Source organism: Condylostylus longicornis, unplaced genomic scaffold, assembly GCF_029603195.1.
Source record: "Condylostylus longicornis isolate FDR11 unplaced genomic scaffold, ASM2960319v2 ptg000020l, whole genome shotgun sequence".
Taxonomy (NCBI): Eukaryota; Metazoa; Arthropoda; class Insecta; order Diptera; family Dolichopodidae; genus Condylostylus; species Condylostylus longicornis.
The window spans coordinates 2,180,489-2,206,526 of NW_026577989.1; the positions used below are offsets into that span (position 1 = coordinate 2,180,489).

At 27.0% G+C, this 26,038-nt stretch overlaps 7 protein-coding genes across 8 annotated transcripts; 3 read left to right on the forward strand and 4 right to left on the reverse strand.

Moving 5' to 3' along the window:
- The first annotated feature begins 66 nt into the window (after window positions 1-66).
- On the forward strand, window positions 67-3,510 carry LOC129606631 (DNA polymerase epsilon subunit 2). Its single transcript, XM_055517045.1, has 2 exons — window positions 67-219; window positions 331-3,510. Exons 1-2 carry the CDS (start codon window positions 78-80, stop codon window positions 1,746-1,748), a joined length of 1,560 nt encoding a protein of 519 aa, XP_055373020.1. The 5' UTR covers window positions 67-77; the 3' UTR covers window positions 1,749-3,510.
- A 136-nt stretch (window positions 3,511-3,646) lies between these two features.
- LOC129606629 (poly(A) polymerase type 3) lies at window positions 3,647-7,289 on the reverse strand. Of its 2 annotated transcripts, none has more exons than XM_055517043.1 (8): window positions 7,054-7,289; window positions 5,622-6,469; window positions 5,360-5,556; window positions 5,083-5,297; window positions 4,674-5,025; window positions 4,380-4,616; window positions 3,872-4,151; window positions 3,647-3,817 (listed from the first exon to the last, which is right to left on the reverse strand). In XM_055517043.1, the coding sequence occupies exons 2-7, from the start codon at window positions 6,424-6,426 to the stop codon at window positions 3,927-3,929; spliced, it is 2,031 nt and encodes a 676-aa protein (XP_055373018.1). In that variant the 5' UTR covers window positions 6,427-6,469; window positions 7,054-7,289; the 3' UTR covers window positions 3,647-3,817; window positions 3,872-3,926. The 2 variants fall into 2 exon arrangements, with proteins under 2 accessions (XP_055373018.1, XP_055373019.1); XM_055517044.1 differs by lacking the exon at window positions 7,054-7,289 and adding an exon at window positions 6,993-7,015.
- Window positions 7,290-8,936: 1,647 nt separating this feature from the next.
- Window positions 8,937-13,871, reverse strand: LOC129606695 (F-box/LRR-repeat protein fbxl-1-like). Its single transcript, XM_055517160.1, has 3 exons — window positions 13,769-13,871; window positions 9,775-10,968; window positions 8,937-9,310 (listed from the first exon to the last, which is right to left on the reverse strand). The coding sequence occupies exons 1-3, from the start codon at window positions 13,811-13,813 to the stop codon at window positions 8,945-8,947; spliced, it is 1,605 nt and encodes a 534-aa protein (XP_055373135.1). The 5' UTR covers window positions 13,814-13,871; the 3' UTR covers window positions 8,937-8,944.
- A 2,137-nt stretch (window positions 13,872-16,008) lies between these two features.
- On the forward strand, window positions 16,009-16,716 carry LOC129606669 (essential MCU regulator, mitochondrial). Its single transcript, XM_055517100.1, has 4 exons — window positions 16,009-16,157; window positions 16,215-16,261; window positions 16,348-16,522; window positions 16,595-16,716. Exons 1-3 carry the CDS (start codon window positions 16,075-16,077, stop codon window positions 16,485-16,487), a joined length of 270 nt encoding a protein of 89 aa, XP_055373075.1. The 5' UTR covers window positions 16,009-16,074; the 3' UTR covers window positions 16,488-16,522; window positions 16,595-16,716.
- A 118-nt stretch (window positions 16,717-16,834) lies between these two features.
- LOC129606668 (zinc finger protein 43-like) lies at window positions 16,835-18,058 on the reverse strand. Its single transcript, XM_055517099.1, has one exon. The coding sequence runs from the start codon at window positions 17,976-17,978 to the stop codon at window positions 16,836-16,838; it is 1,143 nt and encodes a 380-aa protein (XP_055373074.1). The 5' UTR covers window positions 17,979-18,058; the 3' UTR covers window position 16,835.
- A 686-nt stretch (window positions 18,059-18,744) lies between these two features.
- Window positions 18,745-23,071, forward strand: LOC129606641 (zinc finger protein 91-like). Its single transcript, XM_055517054.1, has 3 exons — window positions 18,745-18,867; window positions 18,972-20,224; window positions 21,735-23,071. The coding sequence occupies exons 2-3, from the start codon at window positions 18,996-18,998 to the stop codon at window positions 22,951-22,953; spliced, it is 2,448 nt and encodes an 815-aa protein (XP_055373029.1). The 5' UTR covers window positions 18,745-18,867; window positions 18,972-18,995; the 3' UTR covers window positions 22,954-23,071.
- Window positions 23,072-23,078: 7 nt separating this feature from the next.
- LOC129606667 (trifunctional enzyme subunit beta, mitochondrial) lies at window positions 23,079-25,756 on the reverse strand. The gene is made up of 7 exons (XM_055517097.1): window positions 25,503-25,756; window positions 25,135-25,285; window positions 24,900-25,074; window positions 24,506-24,706; window positions 23,780-24,085; window positions 23,318-23,707; window positions 23,079-23,259 (listed from the first exon to the last, which is right to left on the reverse strand). Exons 1-7 carry the CDS (start codon window positions 25,564-25,566, stop codon window positions 23,146-23,148), a joined length of 1,401 nt encoding a protein of 466 aa, XP_055373072.1. The 5' UTR covers window positions 25,567-25,756; the 3' UTR covers window positions 23,079-23,145.
- Window positions 25,757-26,038: the final 282 nt, after the last annotated feature.

A 26,038-nucleotide genomic window follows, 5' to 3' on the forward strand; every position in this document is an offset into this window, starting at 1 on the left:
AAACTGAGTATATAATTAAAATAATAAAAATTAATATTTACCAGTCCATATAATCCGAGAAAAGGTATATTTTAATTATGGGCGATTTTTTTCAATTGAAAAAAAAAATTCAGACTGCTTTTAAGTTAAGCGGTTTTTTAGTCAAATCAGATTCTATTCAGTTTTTGTGCGAACAACTGGCTCCATTTAGTTCAGAGGAAAATGAAAAGTTGGTATCAAGTAAGTTTCGATTTTCAAAATTTTATACAAGTCTTTTATTAAAAGATTCTATGTGTGCACATACATACTTACATTTATTTATATAATATGTATGTACATATGTATTCACAGAAATTATTGAAAGTCTTCAGACTATGAAATTGTCGAGCACGAATATCAGTAAAGATCTAGTTGAACAAGCAGTAAATCGAATTCATTTGGTTGATTTGTGTGATGATGAAACTATTTTTAGTGTAATAAGTGCTTTTGAAGTTCCGCGATTTACTTTCAGTAGCAGTACTAAAAAGTTTTACCGTGATAATGATGATAATACTAGTTTTCTTCCGGAGGCATCTGCTAAAGCTAAATACTTACAAAATCGTTATAAAATTTTATTGCAAAAAGCTATGCGGCATGAACTCTTTGCTGAAAATAATATAGAAGGCGTTGAAAATGGTTCAAAAAAATTTCGCCTATATTTTGCTGAAAATTTACTTTCTCAATCACAAGTTAAAGAAGTAGTGATTTTAGGGTTGTTGACACAACTATCAGAAGGAAAATATTTTTTGGAAGATCTCACTGGAATCGTAGAGTTGGACTTGCAAGAAGCACATTTTCATTCTGGGTTTTATTGCGAAGGAAGTTTTATTTTAGCTGAAGGCAGATACGAAGACCAAATTTTAAAAGTATCTAGTATTGGTTTTCCTCCGTCGGAAATCGCCAGCTTCAGTCGTAGTTACTTCGGAACCCAAAATTCTTGGGGTGGAAAATCAAGTAAATTATTGAAATATTCAACTCGACTTGGAGAATTGGAGCAAACTAATAAAGAAGCTACTATAGTTTTTCTTTCTGATGTTCGCTTAGACATTCCTGTAGTGACCCAAAAATTAAAAACTTTATTTATTGGTTATGACGAATGTCCCCCAGTTGCTATAGTACTGATGGGACCGTTTTGCCAAATGGAAAAAAGTGTAACACAAAAAAAACAGTTTTTTGATATTTTAGGTGATCTAGCTGATGGTTGTGAACATTTAAAACAACAAACAGATCTAGTTTTGGTTCCATCACAAGAAGATCCAGCAGCACCAAATATACTACCAAGGCAACCAATCCCCGAATATTTTGTAAAAGAACTTCGTCGAAAATGGAAACGTTTAAAATTAGCAACTAACCCTTGCCGTTTACAATATTGTACTCAGCAAATAATTGTTTGCAAAGCTGATTTATTTACAAAATTTTGTCGAAATACTATTCATTTTCCCAGTGATAGTAACTTGGCAAACCATTTTGGAAGAACTTTAGTTTGTCAGGGTACTTTAACTCCAGTTCAGCCTATTGTTATACCAGTTTACTGGAACTATGATACCGCCTTACAATTATACCCCCTGCCAGATTTGATAGTTATTGGAGACCCCAGCGATTCTTTTAGCACAATTCAAGCTGGATGTACAATATTAAACACAGGATCGTTTATAAAAAGTAATTTTTCTTTTAAAGTGTATGTCCCATCATCAAAACTAGTTGAAGACTCAGAAATACCGGATAATTAAATTATAAATAAGGCAATTACCCATATAATTTTATTATTTAATTTAAAGAATCATTTTGTAAGCTTTTACCACATATTACATACATCAAACAAAAACCTACACGTTCAAGTATATATGTACATATGTTTTTTTATAAAACAAAAAAATTTTTAGCCGGTTTTGGCGAAATATCTTTATTTTTCTTTATTTGCAAACTAATCTTGTTACATTTCAGAAATTTACATCATTTAACCGTAGAAAAAATAAAATGTAAAAAAGGAAATAAGGAATAAAACTAATATTTTTTTAAAATAAATTTCCTGGAAAAAATTCATTCACCTTACTAAAGAATGTAAACTGCATGATGGATTATTATTTTGCAGGTTTAGTTTGGATACTTTTTTTTGTTGATTTTGATTTCTCCATGTATGATCAAGGTTTTTTTCTTAATTCTACTTATTTTCTGTATTTAAACAAAATGAGAAAACCGTTTTTTTCTTTAAATATTTCAATATATGCATATTCCATGATTTTTAAATAAAAAAGATTTTATTGCGAAGCTAAATTAAAAAAAAAAAATTCATCATTAATTCGAAATTTATATTCGTATAAAACAAATAAAATTGTTGTTTTTAACGTCTCCGAAAATTATCTAGACGTACACTTGGAAATATTCCTCGACGTTTTAAAAAAATCTTATATTTAGTTTACTTATTTACATGCATATTCTATTCTTAAATGCCAAAAACAGATTTTAGTTTGTAACGTATATGTTTCTTTTAGCTGGCAGTTATCGATAAATTCATATAGTTCTGAAAAATTTTTAAATTTTTTTCGGGGCGGCAATGAGATATTCATAGAGACAATATGTTTTCTTAATAAACCGGCTAATTGAAAAATTTTTTTACTTTAATTTTACTAATTTTTTTTTAACATTTAAAACGAAAAAGAAATTTTTACCGCCCCTTAAACGAATTTAATTTTAATGTTTAATTTCTTGAATTTGAAGTAAGGTATGTAATTTAAAAACTATTCAAAAATTTTACCGGGAAGGCTATAATATCAATTTTCAATTTTAACGAAAAAGAAAAAAAAAATTTATAATTATTCCAATATAATCACGCCGCCTATTTTTTAAGTATGAAATAAAATATAATTTACTTATAATTATTGTACTTATGGAAAAATGAAATAAAGCGGATTTTTTTATGTTTATTATTTCTACCAATCAACACTGTTATTACTTCAATATAAAATTCATAACAGTATTTGCAAGATTTATATTAATTTTGGCTATTAAAAGGTTATGCTCTAATCTATAATTAATTACATATATATTTAATTTTACAATATCAAATAGAACGTTTTTGAAAAATTAATATTTTTTACCATAAAATTCTACTAAATCTACTTTTACTTAAACAGTTTTTGAAAACTAAATAAATAATTTAGTACATATACATATATTCTTTTCAAATTTATTTCACGAAAGAACAAAAAAAAACTGTGTATTATCCGGGGAGGCTATTTAGCTCCAGCAATTGCATTACTAAAATTAATTTAAATAGTGAGTTTTGTTTGTAAGCAAGCGACATTGGATAAATTTACCTATGTTTTTTTAACATTCTTTACTAATTACTTGTATATTCTTATTGTTTTTTTTATTTACACTTAGTTTTCAAATTTTTTCAAATCGAAGATTAAAAATTTTATAAATGGAAATGCTTTTTAAAGGAAAAATACTAATTTTGTACGCCAAGTTCAATAATAAATTAAAGGTCTTAGTTTTTATTCAATAATTAATTTCAGTTTTCTCTTTTTGTTTAAGATTTTAAAATGTGTACTGTATTTGTTTATTATATATCAATATATATGTTTAATGTATATATACATGTTGATATATATACACACGTTTTATGTTTTTATTTTTTTTTTTTTTTGAGTTTTTTTTTTTTTAGTTTTTGTTTCCTACCCAAAAGAATGAAGTTTAAAATAATGAATGTGATTTTCGTTGCCGTCAGTTTGGTTTTAGGGTAGGTCGACCAGTCTAAACATTTGTATTTTATATGCTTTTTTTCTAATCAGTTACCCTAAAATAAAATATTTCTTTATAAATTAAAATATATTGATAAATCCTTTTATACAAGTAACGGTCGTCAATATAGCTCCATTTTTATTTACATTTCTATTAATTTTATATCACGAACAGGCAACTTCAGCTGTAGCTGCTGCTCCACTCGAATTTGTAGCATTCAGTGATGTTTTTTGTTGTTCTACTGAAGATTGTTTTGAAGGATTACTTGAAGATGTAACATCAGATGATTCAGAACTTGAAAAAGCTGGTTGCACAGTTGGAATTGTTGTCGGTGTTGTGGCAGGTGTAGAAGCCTCGTTATTAGATGATGCATTCGAGTTTTCTTCAGCCTATAGATCGTCAGATTGACAAATGTTTTCCCGAAAAGAAAAATAAAGAGAACAGAGAGAAAAGAGGAAATATCGAAGAAAGTAGCAACAAAATGAAATGAAAATATTAATTTTTAAATATGAATTCAAAACTTTTCTACATTTTTTTTTAAGTATAAATGAATTAAAAACCGTTAAAAGTATTTTAAATGAATTTATCATGTTGATTTTAATCAACAAATCACTCACGGATTCGCTTGCTCTACTCCGTTTACGCTGCAATTGTTGTTGTTGATTTTGTTGTTTATCCAATTCTGAAGAAAGACGTTTTTTATTAGCTAATATTGCATTATTAAAATTATTGTGATTTTCCATTGACCGCCTTTCTCTCTTTAACAGTTCTGTGTCTAAATATTGATTCAATTGTTTTCGTTTAACCGGTCTTGCTTCAATTGTCATTCCATCTTTTAACATTTTTATGTTGACCTTAAAAACAATGATACAAATATTCGATATATTTAATCTTAAAATGCTTTGACTCACCGCATGCGACTCTACATGTGCTGTAAAATGTTGAATACTTTCTGTCAAATCAACGTTTAAATTTTCCGTTTTTTGAAAATCTAGTCCTATGAACCATAGAGAGCAATGTGATGGAACTTTATTCTCCCCAGGTTTACTCGGATCTTCACTACTTGTGTTATTACTATGATTAAGTATAATTTTCTGTCGATCTAGTTCAAAACATTTTGGATTAACATGAGCTAATGAAATATATGGATTTCTTTCTAACTGTCCGATTAATAAACGAATTTTAGATTCAACTAAACCACACCATTCAAGGTGATCATCAGGATTATCTGAACTAACTAATAGAACAATAAAATGTCGATATCTAAAAGTTGGAGAATTAAAAATTAAAAAGTTCTTTCTTTTTCGATACACTTAATACCTGTAAAAGAAACTTGGTGCTTCGAAAAGGCGTTCCCATGTCGCTCTTCCAAGCATTATTTCGTCGGTTGTAAGCATACCTCTGTTGAACTCACTCAAAATAACTTTCTTAGTAGATTCTGACACATTAAACGTTGAATTTTGCTGCGGATATGCTGGAGTTATTATTGGCATTAAATGATATCTATCAGAAACGTTCACTCGAGGATCCCATACCTTTATTTTAATGAAATATAAGGTTTTGAAAACAAAAAAACATAAATATGCACAGAACTTACTGGAAAACCAAGATTAATATTTTCAGGATGCTTAAGTAGAACTGGATGTGGCCACTTCCACCTAGAAAATACTAAAAAGAATTTATGAACTAAAGTTGCTGCAACAGCATTTGGATAAAGTTGACATGTCCTAGCAACTAGCATAGCCCAAGTAACACCGCCAAAGTAACCCAAAGAATTTGAATATATCCCATGTTCTGGAAATAAAATATTTTAAAACTTGCAAATACTCATGATTTTTAGATTTCAATTTGTTACTCACTTTTCGCCCACAACTTAATAGCTCTTAATGCAAGCCGAAAATTTTCAATGTTCGGAACCAAACTCAAAATTTCGTCCGTCACGCGACATCCATTTAAACTTCTAACAGAACGAGGGTCCAAATTTTTTAGTATGGTGTCGTCTTTTAAATCGAAATCATCCGGAATTTCCTTTAACGATAATCTTGCAAATAATAAATCAATTTCAATTCCATCAAAATTCATTTTGATAACCGGAACGAACGCTTCCTCAACAGCTCTACATTCCTTAACTTCTGCCTGTTTTTTGAGAAGTTCAAAAAATGTTGTAAAATAATCTGAACGCTGAATATTTCTAGGAGCAACACACAATGCGTCAATATCTGCACCTTTATGATGTACCCCCAACCGATAAGATCCAAATGTATATATTTTCCCTCCCAATTTTTCGGCCGCCTGTGGTGGCATGTTCTTTGATATGGATACATCACGAACCCATTGTTTTACTAATGTATTCAATTTAGCCAGAATCGCCATTCTGTGATTTAATTCTTCTTCAGATTCAAAAACATTAAAAGGTTCTAATGTTTTATGTAACTCTTTGGTTTTATGTAAATCTTCAGCTTTCGGCTCCGCCAAACTTATTGCTGAAGTCATACCAAGAGTTTTAGGTGTTGATTTTGGTTGCATCTGATTTGCTTGATTGTTGTTGGAAACAGAGGATGAAGAAGTAGTCGCATTAGTTATAATAGATATATTATTTCCGTTTTGTGCTTGTTGATGTGAAACAGCGTTACGCTGCATATTTCCTTCGGTATTCCACCACATATATATAACTTAGTGAAGCCCGTTGCTAATTCTTAACCTAAAACTATAAATTTTGGTAGACATTTATCACATTTTTCTTAAGAAAGTTAATATTAAAAATATATAAAAACAATTATTAAATATTTATGTATTGGGTACATTTTTTTAGTAAATTTAATAGTGGGACCATAAATTCCAATGAATTTAAAATGTCAACAATGTTTTTAACTCCATTTCATCTTATTTATTTCTAATCTTATATTTCCTAATTTTAATAGTAGGTACTTAGTAATAGAATTAATATTAAACTTAATTTTCATTTATTTTTTAAATGTTTTTGCTAAGTTAAGTGATATTGAAGTATTTCAAAGCAATATTAATTATGGCACACTTTCTCACACAATTTCTGTAGCTCATTATCTGGAGAAATTTTTATTTCACAAAGCAACTAAGCTTTTAATAATTTGTTTTTCATTTTCTGTTTATTCTTTTGTTGCTAAATCTTAAAATTAAGACATGTAATTCTTAATTTGTCCTTAAAAATAATTTTCCCTTTTTTTAATCTGTTTTTAAAGATTTTGTCTTACTTTTTATAATCATATTTTGAAATATCGCATATCATTTAATTACGCACACCATTTCACCCACCTTTTTTCTACCACGAAATGTTTTTTCTTTGGGCAAAAAGAAAAAATAAAAACTTAGGTATGTATTTTTAAAATAAAATTTGCAAGAAAAATTTTACTATACGAAAAACAAAATTAGTTAAACATTTTATTTCACTTTATTTTATTTATTAATTATGTTTTTATTTTTAACAATATTCATCTATTTTAGGAGAAAATTATTATATACTTAAAAATTATCATACGAAAAACTGACGGGCAAGCAAATAAAACAAATTACAAATTTAGTGCTGCCATTATTTATAACGCTGTATCAAAAAAAAATGGACGACTTTCAAATAGCGTTCAGAAAATTTGTAAGTGTCAAACTGTATCCAGATACTTCTGACCTCGATAATTATACTTCGAATTGAATTCAAGAATTGTGTCTTTTTTGAAACCCTCCTAGGCACATTAAGAAACATCACGACTAAAGCTAAGATTAAATCTACAATAAAATCTGATAACTGTTTACATAACCGACTGAAATTATCCGATGGCAGTCCGCATTCAGGATTTAATGCCAAAATTTTTTAATTTTGCTAAAAAATTTTTAACAATAATAAAAATAAGCTAATCGTTCTGCCAGAATTCCTCAAAAATTTAGTTGTCGTCATTTTAGTTTTAAAAAATCTGACAGTAAGTTTAGAGAGAAAAGAGTAATGTATATTATCAGATAAGTTTTGTCTAAGCAGTAACTGACACTAATTGACATTTCTTTTATTCGTAATTTTTTACACGACCCCGTTCTAAATGAATTCAAGTAAATGAGTAAAAAAACTAAGTAAAAGTTTTACTCTCAATTTTTCTGAAACTACGAGTACAACATCTAACAATCTTAACTATCTATAAAATGTGTTTCATTTATAATTTTTTTTCATTACTGTCACTTTTGACTGGAAAGTGCAAAATTCAAAATCTTTTATATTATATATTGTTTTTTTTTTATTTAATAACAAAAACTTTTATTTCTATAAATAAATTTAAAGCACTATTTGACAGCTTAATAATCAACATAATGAAAAAATTACATGTTTTTTGGGCTAATATTGTCGGTATTATGGAAGAGTCGCGAAACTGCCTTTTTGAGAGTTTTGAGTTATAGACACAGAAAAATTTAGAATTTAACGTTATTTTTCCGAAAATACTAACGGTTTAAATTTTACACGTACCTGCAAATTGACGTTAGTGCGTATATTTTTATATGCGTTTTTCTCGAAACACAAAAAAAGCAGTTTCGTGACTCTTCCATAATACCGACGATATATTTTTGCAAAATTTTCATAGTATTTACTAAATGAAAAATTACAAATAATCACAATGAATTGATAATGTGTTGCCCACTATTTATGTATGCGTTGCTAGTTAAATTATTTATGGACATCGCGAGAAGAACTTTACATATTTGTAAGTAATACATGTAATTCATACATACTTTCGCGAGAAGAGTCTTTAATATTATTTGAAATGATTCCGCCAAGTGTATTCTTCCTGTTGAATTTTTTAAATTTTTGGAAATGTCAACTTTGTGGCCTTTCAGGTTAATAGTTTTGTTTCAACTATCCTTTACATAATAAATTCGCCTTTTTAAAATAAGAAAATTTAAGAGTTCAAAAAATTCTCTTTTCTTTTTATTGGTATGAAAAGAAAACTTCCTTTTATTCGGAATAAAATACTTTTTTTTTTATTTTTCGCTAATATATTTCGTGCGCTACATACACACTTTAATATATTAGCGAAAAATAAAAAAAAAAGTATTTTATTCCGAATAAAAGGAAGTTTTCTTTTTATACCAATAAAAAAAAAAGAGAATTATGTTTCGGAAAAATTATCAACCATTGAAAAAAAAAAATTTTTTTGAGTTCAAAAAATCTTTATTTTACAGCACACATAAAATCGATTTGAAATTTATAAAATTGAAAATTTCTTAATCTTTTAAAATAATTGAAAGCGTCCATTACTTTATCTACATTTTCCATAGTTTGGCATTCCGACAAATCCAAGTTAACAATTGATGGGCAGTTTGTTGATAGTAATTTTATATCTGACGCACATATAGCTATATTTGGTAAGCACAACGTTTTTAATTCTACAAGTTTAATATTTTTTATAAAAGATATATCAGTTATAAGTTTACATCCTTTTATGTTTAAATATTGTAAATGCTTCAAACGGCCAATCGAAAATCCTTCTTCCTTATTTGTCTCAATATTTAGCCCAGTCAATGCGAAGTCCGATATCTGTTATGTTAGCATAAAATAATATATAAATTAACATTTTCAAGGTTGAGATTGTAATATGTTATTAATAAGTTAAGGAATGTGTGTACATTGTATATTATATCCATACAAACATATACAATTTTACCTTGCAAAAGCAAGTCAATAATAATAATGTAAGTATATTCTATGTTAACTAAGCAATTACGTACAATGTACATATGTACATAGATTTATACAAGTTATGTTATGTTACAACAATTAAAAGTAAAATAATTTTCTTGTATTTATAAAATGCAAAATATTTATAAGACGCTCAACAGAAATTAAGCTTCATTTTTTACTCAAAACTCCTTTCTTGAGTTTAAAAAAATTACGTTTCTCTCAAAAGTTGTAACTAAAATAATTTTTACGTTTAAAATGGTTGAGTTTCTTGAAAATATTTCAAAGTTTATTAATCTGTGAATAAATTTTTAAAATCTTACCAATTTACAGCCTTCTAAATTTAAATAATTTAATTCATCGAGTTCCATAATTATTCTTTGAACTGTTCCATTATTTATTCCCATGCAATGTGATAAATCTAAAACTTTTAAATTTGGTAAATTTCTGCATAATTTTACAATGCATGATGTGTTAATTTCCATTCCAGATAAAAATAATTCTTTCATTTTTAAATTTCTTTTTGCCACAATGGTTTCATTGACTGCGTAACAAGTCATACGATCACATTTTGATATATCTAATACACGTAATTTTTTTAGTGTTTCATCAATAGCATATAAACTTCTGTCAGATAAATTTATACATTTAGCTAATATTAATTTTTCTAAATTAATTATAAATTTAACTAATAATTTAATATGTGCGTCTGTTACTTGATCTGAATAACTTAAGTCTAATTCTTTTAATGTGTTCTGAGTTGAAATAAAAATGATTAGAGAGCGCCATGGTGAAACATCTATGCAACGCAAACTCGTTAAATAAAAATTATTAAAAACTGTTATAGAAGATATAAAATCATTTGTGTCTACAATATGTTTTAAACTTAGTTTTTTAAGTGTTGCAGCATTTTCATAAATAATTTGCCGTAAAACATTTCCCACAATTTTTGTATCATTTAAATGATAACTAAATTCGAAATTTATTTCAAATTCTTCCAAACCACCATTTATTAGGCTACATAAACGTTGTATAGAATAAATTTCTGGTGTTGGAACTGATATTTTTATCGATTTTAAGTTATTTATTATTGGACGTATTTTATTTATATCATTTGAATCTATTAAAAAATTTTCATCTTTTAAAATTTTCGAGGTTTCAGTGATTTTTAGTTCTCTTAGTTCTATCAAATTTTCTAAAATATAGCAAAATTCCTTTGATGTTAATTGTTGAGAATGAAATGTAATTGACCTTACTCCATTTTCACCAATATTTTTTAAAAATTTTTTACAATTTTCTACAGCAATTTCTTCAAATATAACATTAGGAAATGATCTTGTACTATTCATAAATGTCTTAGCCGGCGTTAATAAATCTGATAAAATAATTTTAGAAAATCTAAGAACTAATTTTTTATGAAATTCTTCATATTCAGACGCCAACATCCATTGACGACATGCTAATGATGCTGATTGAATATCATCGAATGTTAAATATTTAAATATTTCTATTAATATCTGCAAGAAGTTTAAGAAAATATATATATAATTACATATATGTATGTTGATAATAATTTGTAACTTAAAATACGTATTATTAATTAATAATTTGAAATGCTATAGCTTAAACACTATTTGTATAAAATAAAGTTTCTATAACGCCTATTTGTCCATCAAACAAAATCACAATATTTGTATGTATTATAACATTGAAGTTTTCTATTTTCTGTTTTGTTCAGTGATATTATAAGAATTCGGTCTTGCGATATTTAAATAAAAATAGAAGTAAATAAAATCAAACACAAGGTGTCAGCAATTAGATTTCTACTACGAGCTGAATTAATATTTTGGGACATATAAATAGAAATAATTAACTATAGTTTTCTTTAAATTTAATATTTCAATTCAGAGTGTTAAAATAATGAAATAGTAAATTTTTGGAAACATCCAAGCTTGGACCACATACTGGGAACCAAAATTGACGTATTTTCGTAAAAATTAATGTTTGTGTTCTGTTTACTATACCGGAACTAACTGAGGAACTTTTCAAGGATTTTGAATAGCATTTCCATTTTTCTAGGTTCATATACTGAATCAAGCTTACATAGTGTTTTTAAGATTTGAAAGAAGAGTTTAAACAGCATTTTAATAATCATGTTCAACACCCTGTACGAAAATCTGCTGTTAAAACATTCATTTGAAAACTGACTGAAGTGATAAATTAAAATTGGCTTTTTCTTATTGTACACTAATCGATGCCTCAAAATGAGCAAAATTAATTAAATTATTTGTAAGATTAAATAATGGTTTTTATTACAAATTAAGAGCATTTTTTTAATAAATAAATTGAAAAATATTTTCCTTATACACCCGTATACATATAGTAAAAAAAGTTTTTAGAGTGGCAATATAGTTGCCTTGCCGTAAAGGATCAAGCATTATTAGATCCTTTATATAGAGATAAAAATGTAAAACTGAAATAAAAATTAAAATTTTTTATTTATTGTGGTTTTACAAGGTAATTTTTTCCAAGATAACTTTTTAATTGATTTTATTTTTTAATTTTTTGTTTATCAAAATTAAATAAGTAAAAATCGCAGTAAAAATAATAAAAATTTGAAAAAACATGCATTCATATTTAAGTACACATATGCACTATTATTTGTATATAAACATAATTTAACTATATACAAAATATTTGCGAACGTAACATACAAACATGTATATAAATCGTAATATAATTTAATTAAATACAAAACATTTTAAAGAGAAAACAAATAAAAATGAGATGCTATAAACAAAACACATATGAGAACAAATGTTACCCATCTAAAAATAGAGCATTATTATTTATGCATTAAAAATTTGTACAGTGATATACAAACGTACATACATATGTATTTTGTCATATACAAAAAACAAATGAATTTAGGATTTTAAATAAAATCATATATACATGCATATACAAATATACATACAATATAATATATTAAATGCCGAATATTTATATATGTATAAAAAAATAATATTTTGTACATAATTGTTAAAATTTTAAAAATATATGATTCATATTTATAATAATTTTTTTTGATTTTAACACATTTTAAACAGGTGAAATACCTCTACTGCCTCTACTTTTTTTTTCTATTATAAAACCAATTTCATTTTTGATATGCGAGCGAGTTTTGTTTTTCAAATATGACAACTTACAAGCTTACGATTTATAGAGAACAGAGTCGTTGCACGTAATTTAAATACAAAATAAAAGTATGTACACACATATTCCAACTTTTAGAATTTTAAACAACGGTAATTATGTACATGAAAATATACTTTGTAAGAGGGTAATTACAATTCTTCAACAAAGCTATTTGATATTTTTTTCAGGTATGTATGTATGTGCATATTTGTTTTCCTTTTGCTCAATGAATGTATTATAGGTAATTACACTTTGGGCTGTTTATAAAAATCTTTAAAATATTTCGGCAAGTCTCAATATACATTTACATTCACATATAGATATGCAAATTTGTACATAAATGATTATGAACAAAATATTGTCCATAAATCTATGTATATATGTATGTATAAATACACGAAATGCATAAGATATTGCGTGACATTATTGTCTTATGTGCGTCTAATTTAAATTTTGAAAATCTGGGAAAATTGTTTATTTTTTTAACAATTAACAAATTATTAATAACAAACAAAATATGTGTATATATAAAATATCGACAAATAAATATATATACATATGTATACAACATATGTACATATGTATATTTATTATAATTTTCTATTTTAATATGATTATTAACCGGTTTAAATAATACATACATGCGTACATACATACATACAATATTATTATATGAGCACAATTATTAAAAAAATTTTTGCGCATTATCTTAAAATACATTTTAATATTAATAAAATACGAACAATTAAACTAAATTTTCTTATTTTTAATTTTTATTATTTATTGCTCAAAGATTCCCAAAAAAAAACAAATGTTTTCGAATAAAAATGAAAAAAAAAATTTTTTTAAATAAATTACTTAAATATTTTGTATAATTCTGTAAAAGTAAAATAATACTTAAATTTAAAATGATTATCAATATAAAAGTTATAATTTAGATAAAAGAAAAAAAAACACCTACTTTTAGGTGCTTGATGTCTAAAATACATACATAACTATGTACATATGTAGATAAATATAAAAAAATATGTAATTACAGCCTAATTTGACTTTAAATCAACTACATTATTTTAAATATATAATTTCGCATTTATTTGTATACTATTACTCAATACTAACCTCAATTGGTAGGCATCCAAATTGATTATTTTCATTGCAATCCATAATAAATACCAAATAATTAAATTATTTCGGTATAATTAAAACTTATTTATTTTTATAACTTAAATAAAATTTCATATACATAAATGTATAAATAAAAAAAAAATAAAAAATTTTTTATCCTTTTATAGTTCCTTTTTTTTTCTTTGATTTTTAAATTCAACGAAATTGTACTTTTCAATTTGAATTACGTATCTGTACTAATTATTTTTTCTCTAAAATCATTTCATTTTAATAATGTATAGATATAGAAACATATATATATAAATATTTTATATTGTTTCAAAATACATTTTTTATAACAAACAGTATATATACCTAGTGTACATATTTATAGTAAACTAGATAATATCAAAATATACTATAGATATAAAAACTACGGTAAAAAAAATCTTTTTTTACGTACAATACATACATAATATGTTATTCATTATAATATACGATAAGCATATTTATACACATAAAAATATTGTTAATATTTTCAGATTACTCTTTAAATTCTCTCAATGTTTATAAACATTTTGAGAAAAAAATTCATTGTAAAATTTATAAACATATTTTCATGTGTGCGAAAATTTTTTTTTCGCTTAAACATTTAAATTACCTATGAAAGTTGTACACAACTATCACCGACCGTGCATCATATAAATTTTGATATACATATATATTTAAATCTGTATGCCTGTGTGTATTCAAAAAGAACGGTTATATTTTTACGGTATTTGAACGAATTTAAAAATTCTGTATCGCATGGAAAGTTTTCTTACAATTGAATTTAATTTAAATTTTTTTGAGTTATATTTTGAAAGCTTGACATTTGCTTAAAGTCAAAATTAAATTTTGCGGTACTTTTTTAACGTCAATATATAATGTCTGAAATAAAGGTTATAATTTTTTTGTCACATGATTTACGAAAAAAATTGCAATTGACAGATGCAAGTTATTGGCAAGTAGGTCTATATATGTATGTATTAAAAATATTTTCAAATATTTAATTTTTTGAAATACCAAATTATTGGGTACAATGAAATTGGTCTTTTAGTCATTTAATTTTTTAAAATATCTTTAAAAAATCTACTATGTTTATTTCTTTAATTAATTTTTTTCATGTTAAATTGCTCAAATTACTGATAGCAAAATTTTATTGCAAGTTAAGTGGACAGTAAACTAATAAGTTGAAATATTTCAACCTTTAGTTTGAAAATTTCTTGCATGCATTGTAACTTTCTTTTGAATAACTTGCCATTTAAAGGCAAAAAATGGAAAATTAAAATTTTCACAGAAAAATTCGTGGAACGGTCTATCACAGTGATGTGATTGTCCTGAGTAGTAATAGCAATTTTAAACAAAACTTACAACTTGCTCTTACTAATATGTGCATGTATACGTTATTATTTTTTATATAAATAAATAAAAATTTAAGCTTTGTCTCCTGAAGAAGTTTTATATGTTTTTTTCAAAGATAATTAGATATATTCATATGTAACATATAATCTGGCATCAATTATTAACATATGATTTATTAGCCATATATACAAACAAAATATTGAAAAATGTCAACCATTTATGTAAAAGTAATATTTCAACCAAAAACTATTATTCAACGAAGCAAACTCAGATCTGTCAAAATATAGACCAGTATTGTTTTTTACCTCTGAGCATTCAGAGATAAAATTCGTATATTTTTTACGAGCAGAGCAGGATTATATCGCGCTGTATGTGGTCGATTTTCAGACGCCACAGAGATTATTTTGACACTTTATATAAAATGAAAAATTGCTAAATGACAGCAATCTATCGTGTTCGAATGTAAAATCAGCGCCCTTAAATCACAAAATTTTCAATTGAACTTCTTTTCAATCAGAAGATTGAACTTCTGAACTGAAAAACGAATACGAGAAAGTATATATATATTATAACAAAAATAATAGCAAAACAAAAAATATTTCTGTCAGCCGTAAATATTCCTGTAAGCTGCAATGTAGTATATATATATAAATATTTTTTTCTTAGTCAGCGTTTACATGTTAGTCACAGATTGGCAATTTCGATTGCCAATGATGAAACTTGAACATGTAAACTTCGTTTTTATTATCGTAAAATTGAAAATGATCGAATGCGAACGTTAACGCTAATTTTCATCAATCTCAATCATAATTGTCAATCTTTGATTGACATGCAAAGAATGTCTAACTATTTGTCAAAATTGCTTGACAATTAAATTTTGAAGTTTATCATCAAAATAAAAAATTGCACAATTTAAAATGATTTCTTCAAAAATAGCACAATTATCTTTGATAAAGAATTTTCTGGTTGCAGAAAACTCAACATGTTTGCTTCAAAAAAGGTTAAATATATGTAGACGTATTGTTTATACTAATTATTAACTTTTTTTTGTAAACAGGCTCAAAACTCATTTCAGAAGTGGGGCTCTAAAACCAAAACCAGATCGTAAGTTTTTTATATTTGAATTTCGAAATGAAATTAATATCTAAAATATTTTTTTTTATTTAACGTCTTATATTTCTGATTTATAGGGATGCCATTTGGAATTGTTAGTGTAGTATGCGCCGTAGTTCCAGGCCTGTTCATCGGTGCCGCTATCAGTAAAAGCGTTGCGAACTTTCTGGAAGAAAATGATTTATTTGTTCCTTCTGAAGACGACGACGAAGATTGAAAAATGTTTCAACTTTCAGCTTTCCGGATTTAATAGTAAAAATATTCAATATTTCCTTTGCATTAATAAAAATTTAGCTTAAGTCCTTTTTTCTATATCTCTTAAAGCTTTTAAATGTATTTATTTCGCAAACTATATCAGCACAATTTTATCGAATAAAAAAAATCAATGTTACTAGTCAAAGTTAATAAATTGTTGGAAAATAAAAATATCTATTTATAAAGTGAAATGTTCAAATCTTAAATATTTAATTTGAAGAACTTGCGTTCATGAAAACGAAGAAACAGACACAAATTTTTCTTATTTTTTAAGACTTTCAAATTTTGTAAATAATTTTATTTCGTTCAATTAAACAATGTTTTCTACAGTAGCATAAGAATGTTTTTTTCTTAAATGTTTGGTTAATTCATATTTTTTAATAAAGGCTTTTGAGCATAATTCACATTTAAATGGTTTTTCACCTGTATGAGTCATTACATGATTCTTTAAGTCTTGATGAAAAATAAATTTTTTTTTGCAAAACCCACATTCAAAAGGACGGTCGTCATAATCTAAATGTCTTTTTTTCATGTGTTCATTTAATTTACTGGTGGTTTTAAATCTCATACCGCACTGCACACATAAATAATTTCGATCACTGTTGTGTATGTATCTTTCATGACGCTTTCTTAATTCTACTGTTTTAAAAATCCTTTCACAACCTTCATATTGACAAGGGACTTTTAATCCTTCCGTATGTTTAACAATGTAATGTGTTTTTAAATTGATTTTATCATTGAAAGCAGCTGAACATTTAGAGCATTTAAATGGTTTTTCTCCTTTATGTCGTCGGATATGGTTCCGTAGAGATTCTAAAGTACGAAACCTTTTTCCACAAAGCTCACATTTGTCTGAATTTGTTTCGTGTATTAAAATATGTTTTTGATATGCACTTTCGATAAAGAAAACTCTCTCACAGTAAGTGCAAACTAATTTTTTGGATGTCGACTTGCCTTTGCTCATGTTTTTTTCATATTTATTTGCAGCACTCGGCTCATCTTTGAGATTATTACAAATTGGCTTATGTTCATTAAAGAGATCGACATCTTTAAAATTTTCATTACATTTTCTACAAAAAAGTAGAACAGATTCAGAAACATCTGCTTCATTAATTATTTCAATTTTAATTTCAGAAAAATCATCACTATCTTCAAAGTCGCTCTTGTCATCTTTGCAATCATATTTTTGCTCAAATTCACTCTCATCCTCAATTATGTCATGCTTTTCTATAGCTAAAATTTCTGGAATATCTTGAGCTTCCATTTGACAACTTGTGCTATCAGAAAATGATTTTGAGTCTTTTCCATCGTCAAAGAACTTTGTGAAATGTTCATCCAAAATATGGTTCCTATATTCATTGAAACCCCAGTGAACAAAACCACAGTTTAAGCATAAAAAAGAGAAATCCCCATCTCCAGTTATAAAAATATTGCCACATTTTACTTGATCCATATTTAAAGTTTACATTTAAAAATATTAACGCAAAAAATCAACTTAACAATTATTGTTTAGTCCTTGTTTTCGTTTTTAGTTTTTACCACTTTTTTTTACTTTTAATGTCAAAATTTGAAAATCGAATTTTTACATATGTAAATAAGTCGGTTCAATGAATAGTTGGTGTAAATCTTTTGTGACTTTTAGTTCTATTGCACTTATGAAAGTGAATTCATTGGTTCGTCGGTTTTAAGCTAAGCTTTTTCGATACATATATATAATATATTCTTTTTTACGTAAGTAATAGCCTAATTATACATCAAGATTTTTCATCTTTCTTCAGATTGAACCATCTCCGATTCAGTCTGCAATCGAAATTAATTGATTATGACAATTTTTCAATTCCGTTTGCGATGAGAAAATGTAAAAAATTTTCTCAATCAAAAATACGTTAATGTATATAATATTTGACAATCATATAGGATAAAAGGATTTTGAAATAAATTGATTCTTAATAAAGGCATAGAGTGCAAAATAAAACGAAAAGGTATTTGTTTAATAAAATAGCTAATAATACTCTTTAATATATTAAAACCCCGTATGCTAAAATTTGACTTAGATGCTAATATATGTCAATTAATTTTACATGCTAGATTGCTTTTAATTATAATAGCTATTTTACAAGGAGAAATTAAAAATACCAAACACAACGTTCAGAATATTTCGAATGGACGAAAAAACAGAGTTTGACGTTTTCAGAGAGAATATTTTCGGTAACGAATAATTGAAATATTGAATAAACTTATTTTTAATAGTTTAAAATGGTTAACGAACAAAGACTATAGTGTGAACTGTTGAGAAAACTTCAATTTCGTTGCGGAAACTGAACAGAGTTTACTGTAGATAGGTAGGTCATTATAAAAAACATTCTTTATTGTATTTATTTGTATGTACTTACATGCACATAATTGAAAGTTATAATGCGAATTAAATATTTTAAATTTTATTCAGATATTTTACGTTTTGTAATAAAAAATGAATCTTATCAAGTGTGGCGACATATTAATATCCAACAATGTTGAATTTTCATTTTCTTGTACAAAATGTAATAATGTTTACGAATTACTGAGTGATTATCAAGTTCATGTTTTAGAGCAACATATTCAAGAAATATTTGGTGAAAATTTTGATGAACTTCTTGAGATTGAAATTAAAGAAGAAATAACTAAATCTGATTCAGAACTTGAGGAAATATTTTTAGATCAAAATGAGGAAAAATATTCAGCTTCCGCCTTGCTTGAAAATGTTGATCCAGATACACCAATTGAGAATATAAACGACACTGATGTTACTTTGGGAAACCAGAACACTTCACCAACTGAAAATTTGTATGAAGTGCCAAATAATAAGCACAGCAATGATAGACACAAAAAGGTAGAAAATAAGGAAAGAATTAAATGCAATTATTGCGATAAAACTTTTGATATCAATAAATACCGTCCACATAAAATGAGAGCGAAATGTGGTAAATGCATATTATGCAAAAGGTCATTTGGTGATATTTGGAGTCATATATCAAAATTTCACTCAGAATATTATCAAGAAAGAAAAAGATTAGGGTTGGCTGTTTACGAACGTGAGAAACATAAATCAACAAAAGAATTATATTGTGAATACTGTCAGCGTATATTCAAAAAAGAAGCGGCTTTTAAAGAACATGTTTTAGTTCACCAAAAATGTTTGGATAAATGCAAGTTTTGTGGTAAGTTATTTAAGGACAAACATAGCTTGGCAATTCATATAAGAACTCACACTGGCGAAAGACCTTACAAGTGTCCTCACTGTGACTTTGCTTTTGGGGATAATGCTAACTTAAAAACACATATTATTAGTAAGCATACATCTGGATTGAACGTGAAGTGTAGATATAAAGGATGTGAGAAAACTTTTAAAATTAAGGCGCTTAGAAATCGTCATGAAAGCTACGTTCACGAAGACAAACGGAATTACTTATGCTTGACTTGTGGAATGTCATTCAAGACTTCAAGTAAACTAAATGTTCATGTTAAAACAAAACACATGAAATACGATGACAGACCATTTCATTGCGAACTTTGTGATAAAAAGTTTATATTTAATAGGGACTTTGTAAATCATACGATGGTGCATACTGGAGAAAAACCACACAAATGCGAATTTTGTTCAAAAGCATTTAGAAAAAAGGATTCTTTAACCGAACATAAAAGGAAAAACCATTACAAAAAATAAAGGGAGATAATTAAAAAAATTATTTACTATAAAAAGTCACTAGAAAAATTGACGCAAAATTTTAAAAGTTAATTTTAGTACAAAAATAAAACTGAAAAAAAATGTTAGAAATAAATCTCGTAAAAAATTAGCATATGTTCTTTGTTATGTATAAAATAAAATTACATAATTATGTAGGTACATACATACTATAAATTGTTATATTAAATGATCTGTTTAAATCATTTAATAGTAATGATCTGTTTAGATCATTTAATAGTAGAGTAAGAAAAATATTTTGCACGCCTCTTATTGATTATTAGCCTCTACTTCTTCGTAGATGAAAATTGTACTTAAATGTATTTAAGGGCTAAACAAGTAACATTAATTATAGAATGGCCTTGAATGTTCTATGACTATGGCCTCAAAATCACAGCAATATGATAATGCATATATATACTCAATTCAGCTAAATTTATTAAATATACATATAGTAAATATATGATGTATTTAGTTACCTACTTCAATAAGCGAATTATTTGCTTTCTTTGCTAATAAGAAATAGAATTTTTTAAAGATTCTAGTTGAAGACACAAATCATTAGTTTTCGTATTCCAACCCAACTTTATCAAGCTATACATACATGCTTCACGTTAGCATAATTATTTACAATTTTAACTAAAAATAATTTTATTAAATACGAATCGAACTTTAACAAGCAGTTAAACAAACTTTAAGTTGTTTGATTGCTTGTTTTGGTATAGCTATAGAAGCATTCGTGCGTCGTTTAAATCGACACACAAGACAAACTATCAAGTCGGGAATTAAACAACAAAAAAAAATAAGTAAATTAACGTTGAAATTGGACAAATTTGAACGACTGAAAACTTTTGAGGTTATCAAATTATTTTCAGCTTCGGCTAACAATAAATTTTGTTATAATATAATTATCGCAATTCGTTTAGGATGTATACTAGCGTAAAATACAGGTTGAGATTTGGACATCAGGAGAAAAATTTGTATATATAGAAAACATAGTCATCAGTGATATTGTAAATATAGTTATGTATGTATGTAATCAATTTATGTTATCACAATATTAAAAAATTAATTTAAAAAAATCTTTCCCACTTTGTCATAATTCAAGTCAGACCTACCCTTCTCTAGTAATAACTCCTTGAACCTGAAATTTGAGAAAACAAAAACCGAAAGTTTTTCAAAAAAAATAATAAATAAAGTTCGTCAATGTGCAGATCAAATATTATTGTGTGCATATGTATATGACATTAGACACATTAATAATTTCATTTTCACTGTTTTATAAAGAAAAGCCAATTTCCCAATGTCTGGGCCCATGTTTTTGTAATGTCAAAGTACACAATATATATGTATATGTATATATTGGTGTAAAAGTGTACGTGTGAACTTAGTCAAAGCAATAAATTTCTGAAAGGTGTAAAAGATAAAGAATATAAATTATTGGCGATTTTAGTTAATATTAATATTATTATTGGTATAAAACATGAGTGTAATTAAATGTGGGGATATTTTGATATCTAAAAATATTGAATTTTGTTTTTCTTGTACAATATGTACAAATACTTATGAATCGTTAAGAGATTATCAAATGCACGTTTTGGATGAACATGTACAAGAAATATTTGGAGAAGATAAAGAAGAAATATCAAACAATTTATCTGATTTAGAAGTTGATCAAATATTTGTAGAAATGAAAGTGGAAAAACTTTCAAGTTGTTCTTCTCTTGGAAGTCCAAATCCAAATTCCGCTATTCAGGACTTAAAGGATGTTAAGTTAGAATTTGAGAATGTACTATCTTTTGAAGATGGGAATGAAGAATCAGACAATGAGAACATAAACAATGATGAAGATACAAATAATACGGATGATAAGAATGATGTACAATATGATAAGGAATTGATTTTGAAATGTAATAATTGCGATAAAAATTTTGAAGCTAACAATTATCGGATACATAAGAAGAGAGCAAAATGTGGTAAATGTCCATTATGTAATCGTACATTTGGAGATATCTGGAGTCATATATCAAAGTTTCATAAAGAATACTATCATGAAAGAAAAAAATCTGGATTAGCGGTCTATGAACGTGCATTAGCCACAGAGTTATATTGCAATTATTGCGATCGTGTCTTTAAAAAGGAAGGACCGTTTAGAGAGCACGTTTTAGTCCATCAAAAAAGCTTAGATAAATGTAAATTTTGTGGTAAATATTTTAAAGAAAAGGTTGCTTTAGCAACTCATATAAGAACTCATACTGGTGAAAGGCCTTTCAAATGTCCTCACTGTTCATTTGCCTTTAGTGATAATGCCAACTTAAAAACACATATTATTATTAAACATACACCTGGATTGAATGTAAGATGTAGATCTAACGGATGTGAAAAAAGTTTTAAAACTAAGGAATTGCGAAATCGTCACGAGAGATACGTTCATGAAGACAAACGAAATTATTTGTGTTTAACCTGTGGGATGTCGTTCAAGACCTCAAGCAAATTAAATGTTCATGTCAAAACGAAACATATGGAATATGATGACAGACCATTTCAATGTACACTTTGTGATAAGAGATATGTATTTAATAGAGATTTTGCTAATCATATGATGGTACACACCGGAGAGAAACCACATAAATGCGAAGTTTGTTTGAAAACATTTAGGAAAAGGTATTCGTTAACTAAGCATAATAGAAAAAATCACCCACAGTAATTTTTAATGTTACATTTATGCATATACATATGTATATACTTATGTAGGTTAAAATTTGCATTTTTGTGAATAAAACTTTTTTTTTTGTAAAAAATGTTTTTTACTTAACGATAAAACTATAAAAATTAAAAAAAAAATAATATTTATTCAGCTGTATAATATATAATTAAATAAATGCGTTCGTTCATCTCTTCAATCAGCAGATGCTAAAGGATGTCTTTCTAATAACATTGCAACGCCTTGTCCACCCGCAGCGCAAGCGGATACAACAGAAAATTTTCCATTTTCTCGTACCATACGATTTGCCTGCAAGGAAATGACCAATTAAATTATTTTTATTAAATTTTCTTAGATTTATACGTACAGCGTGCATGCAGAGCCTAACTCCAGTTGCGGCAAACGGATGACCAATAGACAAAGACCCGCCCCAATTATTCCACTTTGCTAAGTCAGGAGTGCCATATTTTTGGCTCATTCCCATATATGTTTTGCAGAACCAGTCAGAATCTAAAGCTTTTAAATTCGCTAAAATTTGGCCAGCAAAAGCTTCGTGGATCTCCCAACAGTCAATATCTTTCAGAGTAAGTCCAGTTTTTTTTAGCAATTTTGGAATTCCATATGCTGGACCTAAAAGTAATTGATCAACCGGATCTTGTGATACGTATAAAAAGTCTCTAAGATATGCCTTGGGTTTTAGTCCTAATTCTTTAGCTTTGTCATCAGTCATAATTAAACAAGCCGATGAACCATCAGTCTAAAATTCATATTTTATAGTGCAAGTGTTAACAATGAAGGTGCTTTAAAATAATAATAAAATGATACATACCAAAAAAGATGCGTTCGCGGCAGTGATAGTACCATTCGGCTTAACAAAGGCAGGTCTTAGTTTCGCTAATGCATCTATGGTGGAAACTCTTATTCCATTATCTTTGTCCACAAGTTTTGAAGCAGAATTTGGCTTAAAAGGTGCCAAATCAGTCAAATAACCCTTTTCTTGTGCTTCTTTGGCTAAAGTATGTGATCTCAAAGCGTAGTCGTCTTGCTCTTTTCGGCTAATATTAAATGCAGCTGCTAAACGATCTGCCGAATGTCCCATAGTTTCACCTGAAGAAAACTCTGCCACTGCTGGAAGCTAATAACACAATTTATAATTTTATATTTTTTTTTTTTTTTTCCTTTGTTCACTCCTAGAAGGAGCATAGGGCTAGTGCATGATTTCTCATGCAATAGTTTCATAGCGTCATAGAGTTTAACTAGGTAGGTGACTAGCCTGCCGTAGTTTTTATTTATGTATATAAATTATTTGAGGTTATTAATATTTACTGTTTATTTTTCTTAGTTTTTTTTTTAATATCGAATATTACGAATATTTTGAAAATTACTTGTATAATATTTATTAGTATTGTATATTAAGTTATAATAATATTGAATATAATTTTTTATAGTGACCTGACCGGGGTTTGAACCCGAGATTCTTCGGTTAAAGGACCGGTGCCATAACCACTGCACCAATGGTCAGATATAATTTTATATAAGTCGAAAAATTTCTTACCTCTGGAATTAGAAAATTTGGTCTTAACGTTGCAAGTAATTGTAATTTTTGTAATGGCGTTTTAGCTTTGTTAGCTCTTAACATTAAACTCCTCATAGCTCTACTATGTCTAATCGGGACATCTGACATAAACTCTACCCCACCTGCAACGATTGCCTCGTACGTACCAGTTGCTATAAGACCCATCGCAGTTGTCATTGCCTGTAATAAATTTTCAAATAAAAAACAAGTAAGAAATACGACAATGATGAGTTGCTAATAAATTTAAAATTAGGTATATTAATTTGTGATAGGTAACTTTCATACCCAAGAGATCTTTTTTACTAAATGTTACAAACATTGAAATACAGTCAAATTACTTCAGTATATTAACATATTCATAACCAATACTTACTGCATTACTACTGATGCAAGCCATTGTCACTGTATGAGCGGGAGTTTTATCACTAAAACCAGCTGTTAACGCTGCTTCTCTTGCAACATTTGAAGTTTTTACTTCCTGAATGACTGTCCCATATACAATATAATCAATAATTTCTTTATCAAGTTTAGTTTTTCTTAACAAACTCCTGTAACATTACAAGTTTTCTTTTATTTCTTTGGCTTACAATAAGATGAAGTTAGCTTACAAAAGAGAGTGTCTTGCCAATTCATGTGGCATAAGTTTGGCATAATCTGTTCCAGACATTAGAAAGGGTGAACGAACTCCATCAACTAAAACAATATTTGGCCTTCGAGACTCTTTCGGAAGAGGAGCAGCTGTTGAAAGAGTTTTAGCCCCTAAAATGCAATTATTAATGTTAAACTTCTTATTCATAAACAATCTATTTACATGACGTATATACGTATATCTAGAGTTCAACTAGATTATGAAACGTCATACTAGTCTGAACTTTGGACTTTAAAATATATGTATATATTTCTTCATATTATTATCACAATGGGTAGATCTTTGTAATTTGTTACTTTCAAATATATGATCTACTTAGTAGCTTACCATTATTAAAAGCAGGCACCAATAGAGGTGAAAGTTTATTAATTCTAGTCATATAAGCGGCCATTGAGAATTCGTAAAAAATAATCTATATTTATATTTAACGTAGAAAATGCGATGGAACCTAATATTTTCAATAAATTTAAATTAATGCAGCTTCGACACCAAAACTATTAAAAAAAAATAAATACCGTGAACGAAGAAATTTATTTGATTAATTTACCAAGACTTCACTTGAGGTCTAGCAATTCGACTTATATTTATAAGAAATTTTCCGTTCAGCTGCAAAATGTCAGTTAAAGAGTTGCCAAATCATAGCAGAAATAGAATTTTATTTGAAGTCAACTCATTTTACGAGACAATAATAAAATTTTAGCTCAGTATGTTATCAATAAAATTTTATAAATATATTTTTACATCGACTTGTAATATTTTTTTGGAGGTTTAGTTCTTTTCTTAAATTTAATGTTGAAATATACTTTCTATACTGGAAATATACTTTATATACTGGAGTACAAAATTTTTGCTGTATGCCGCAG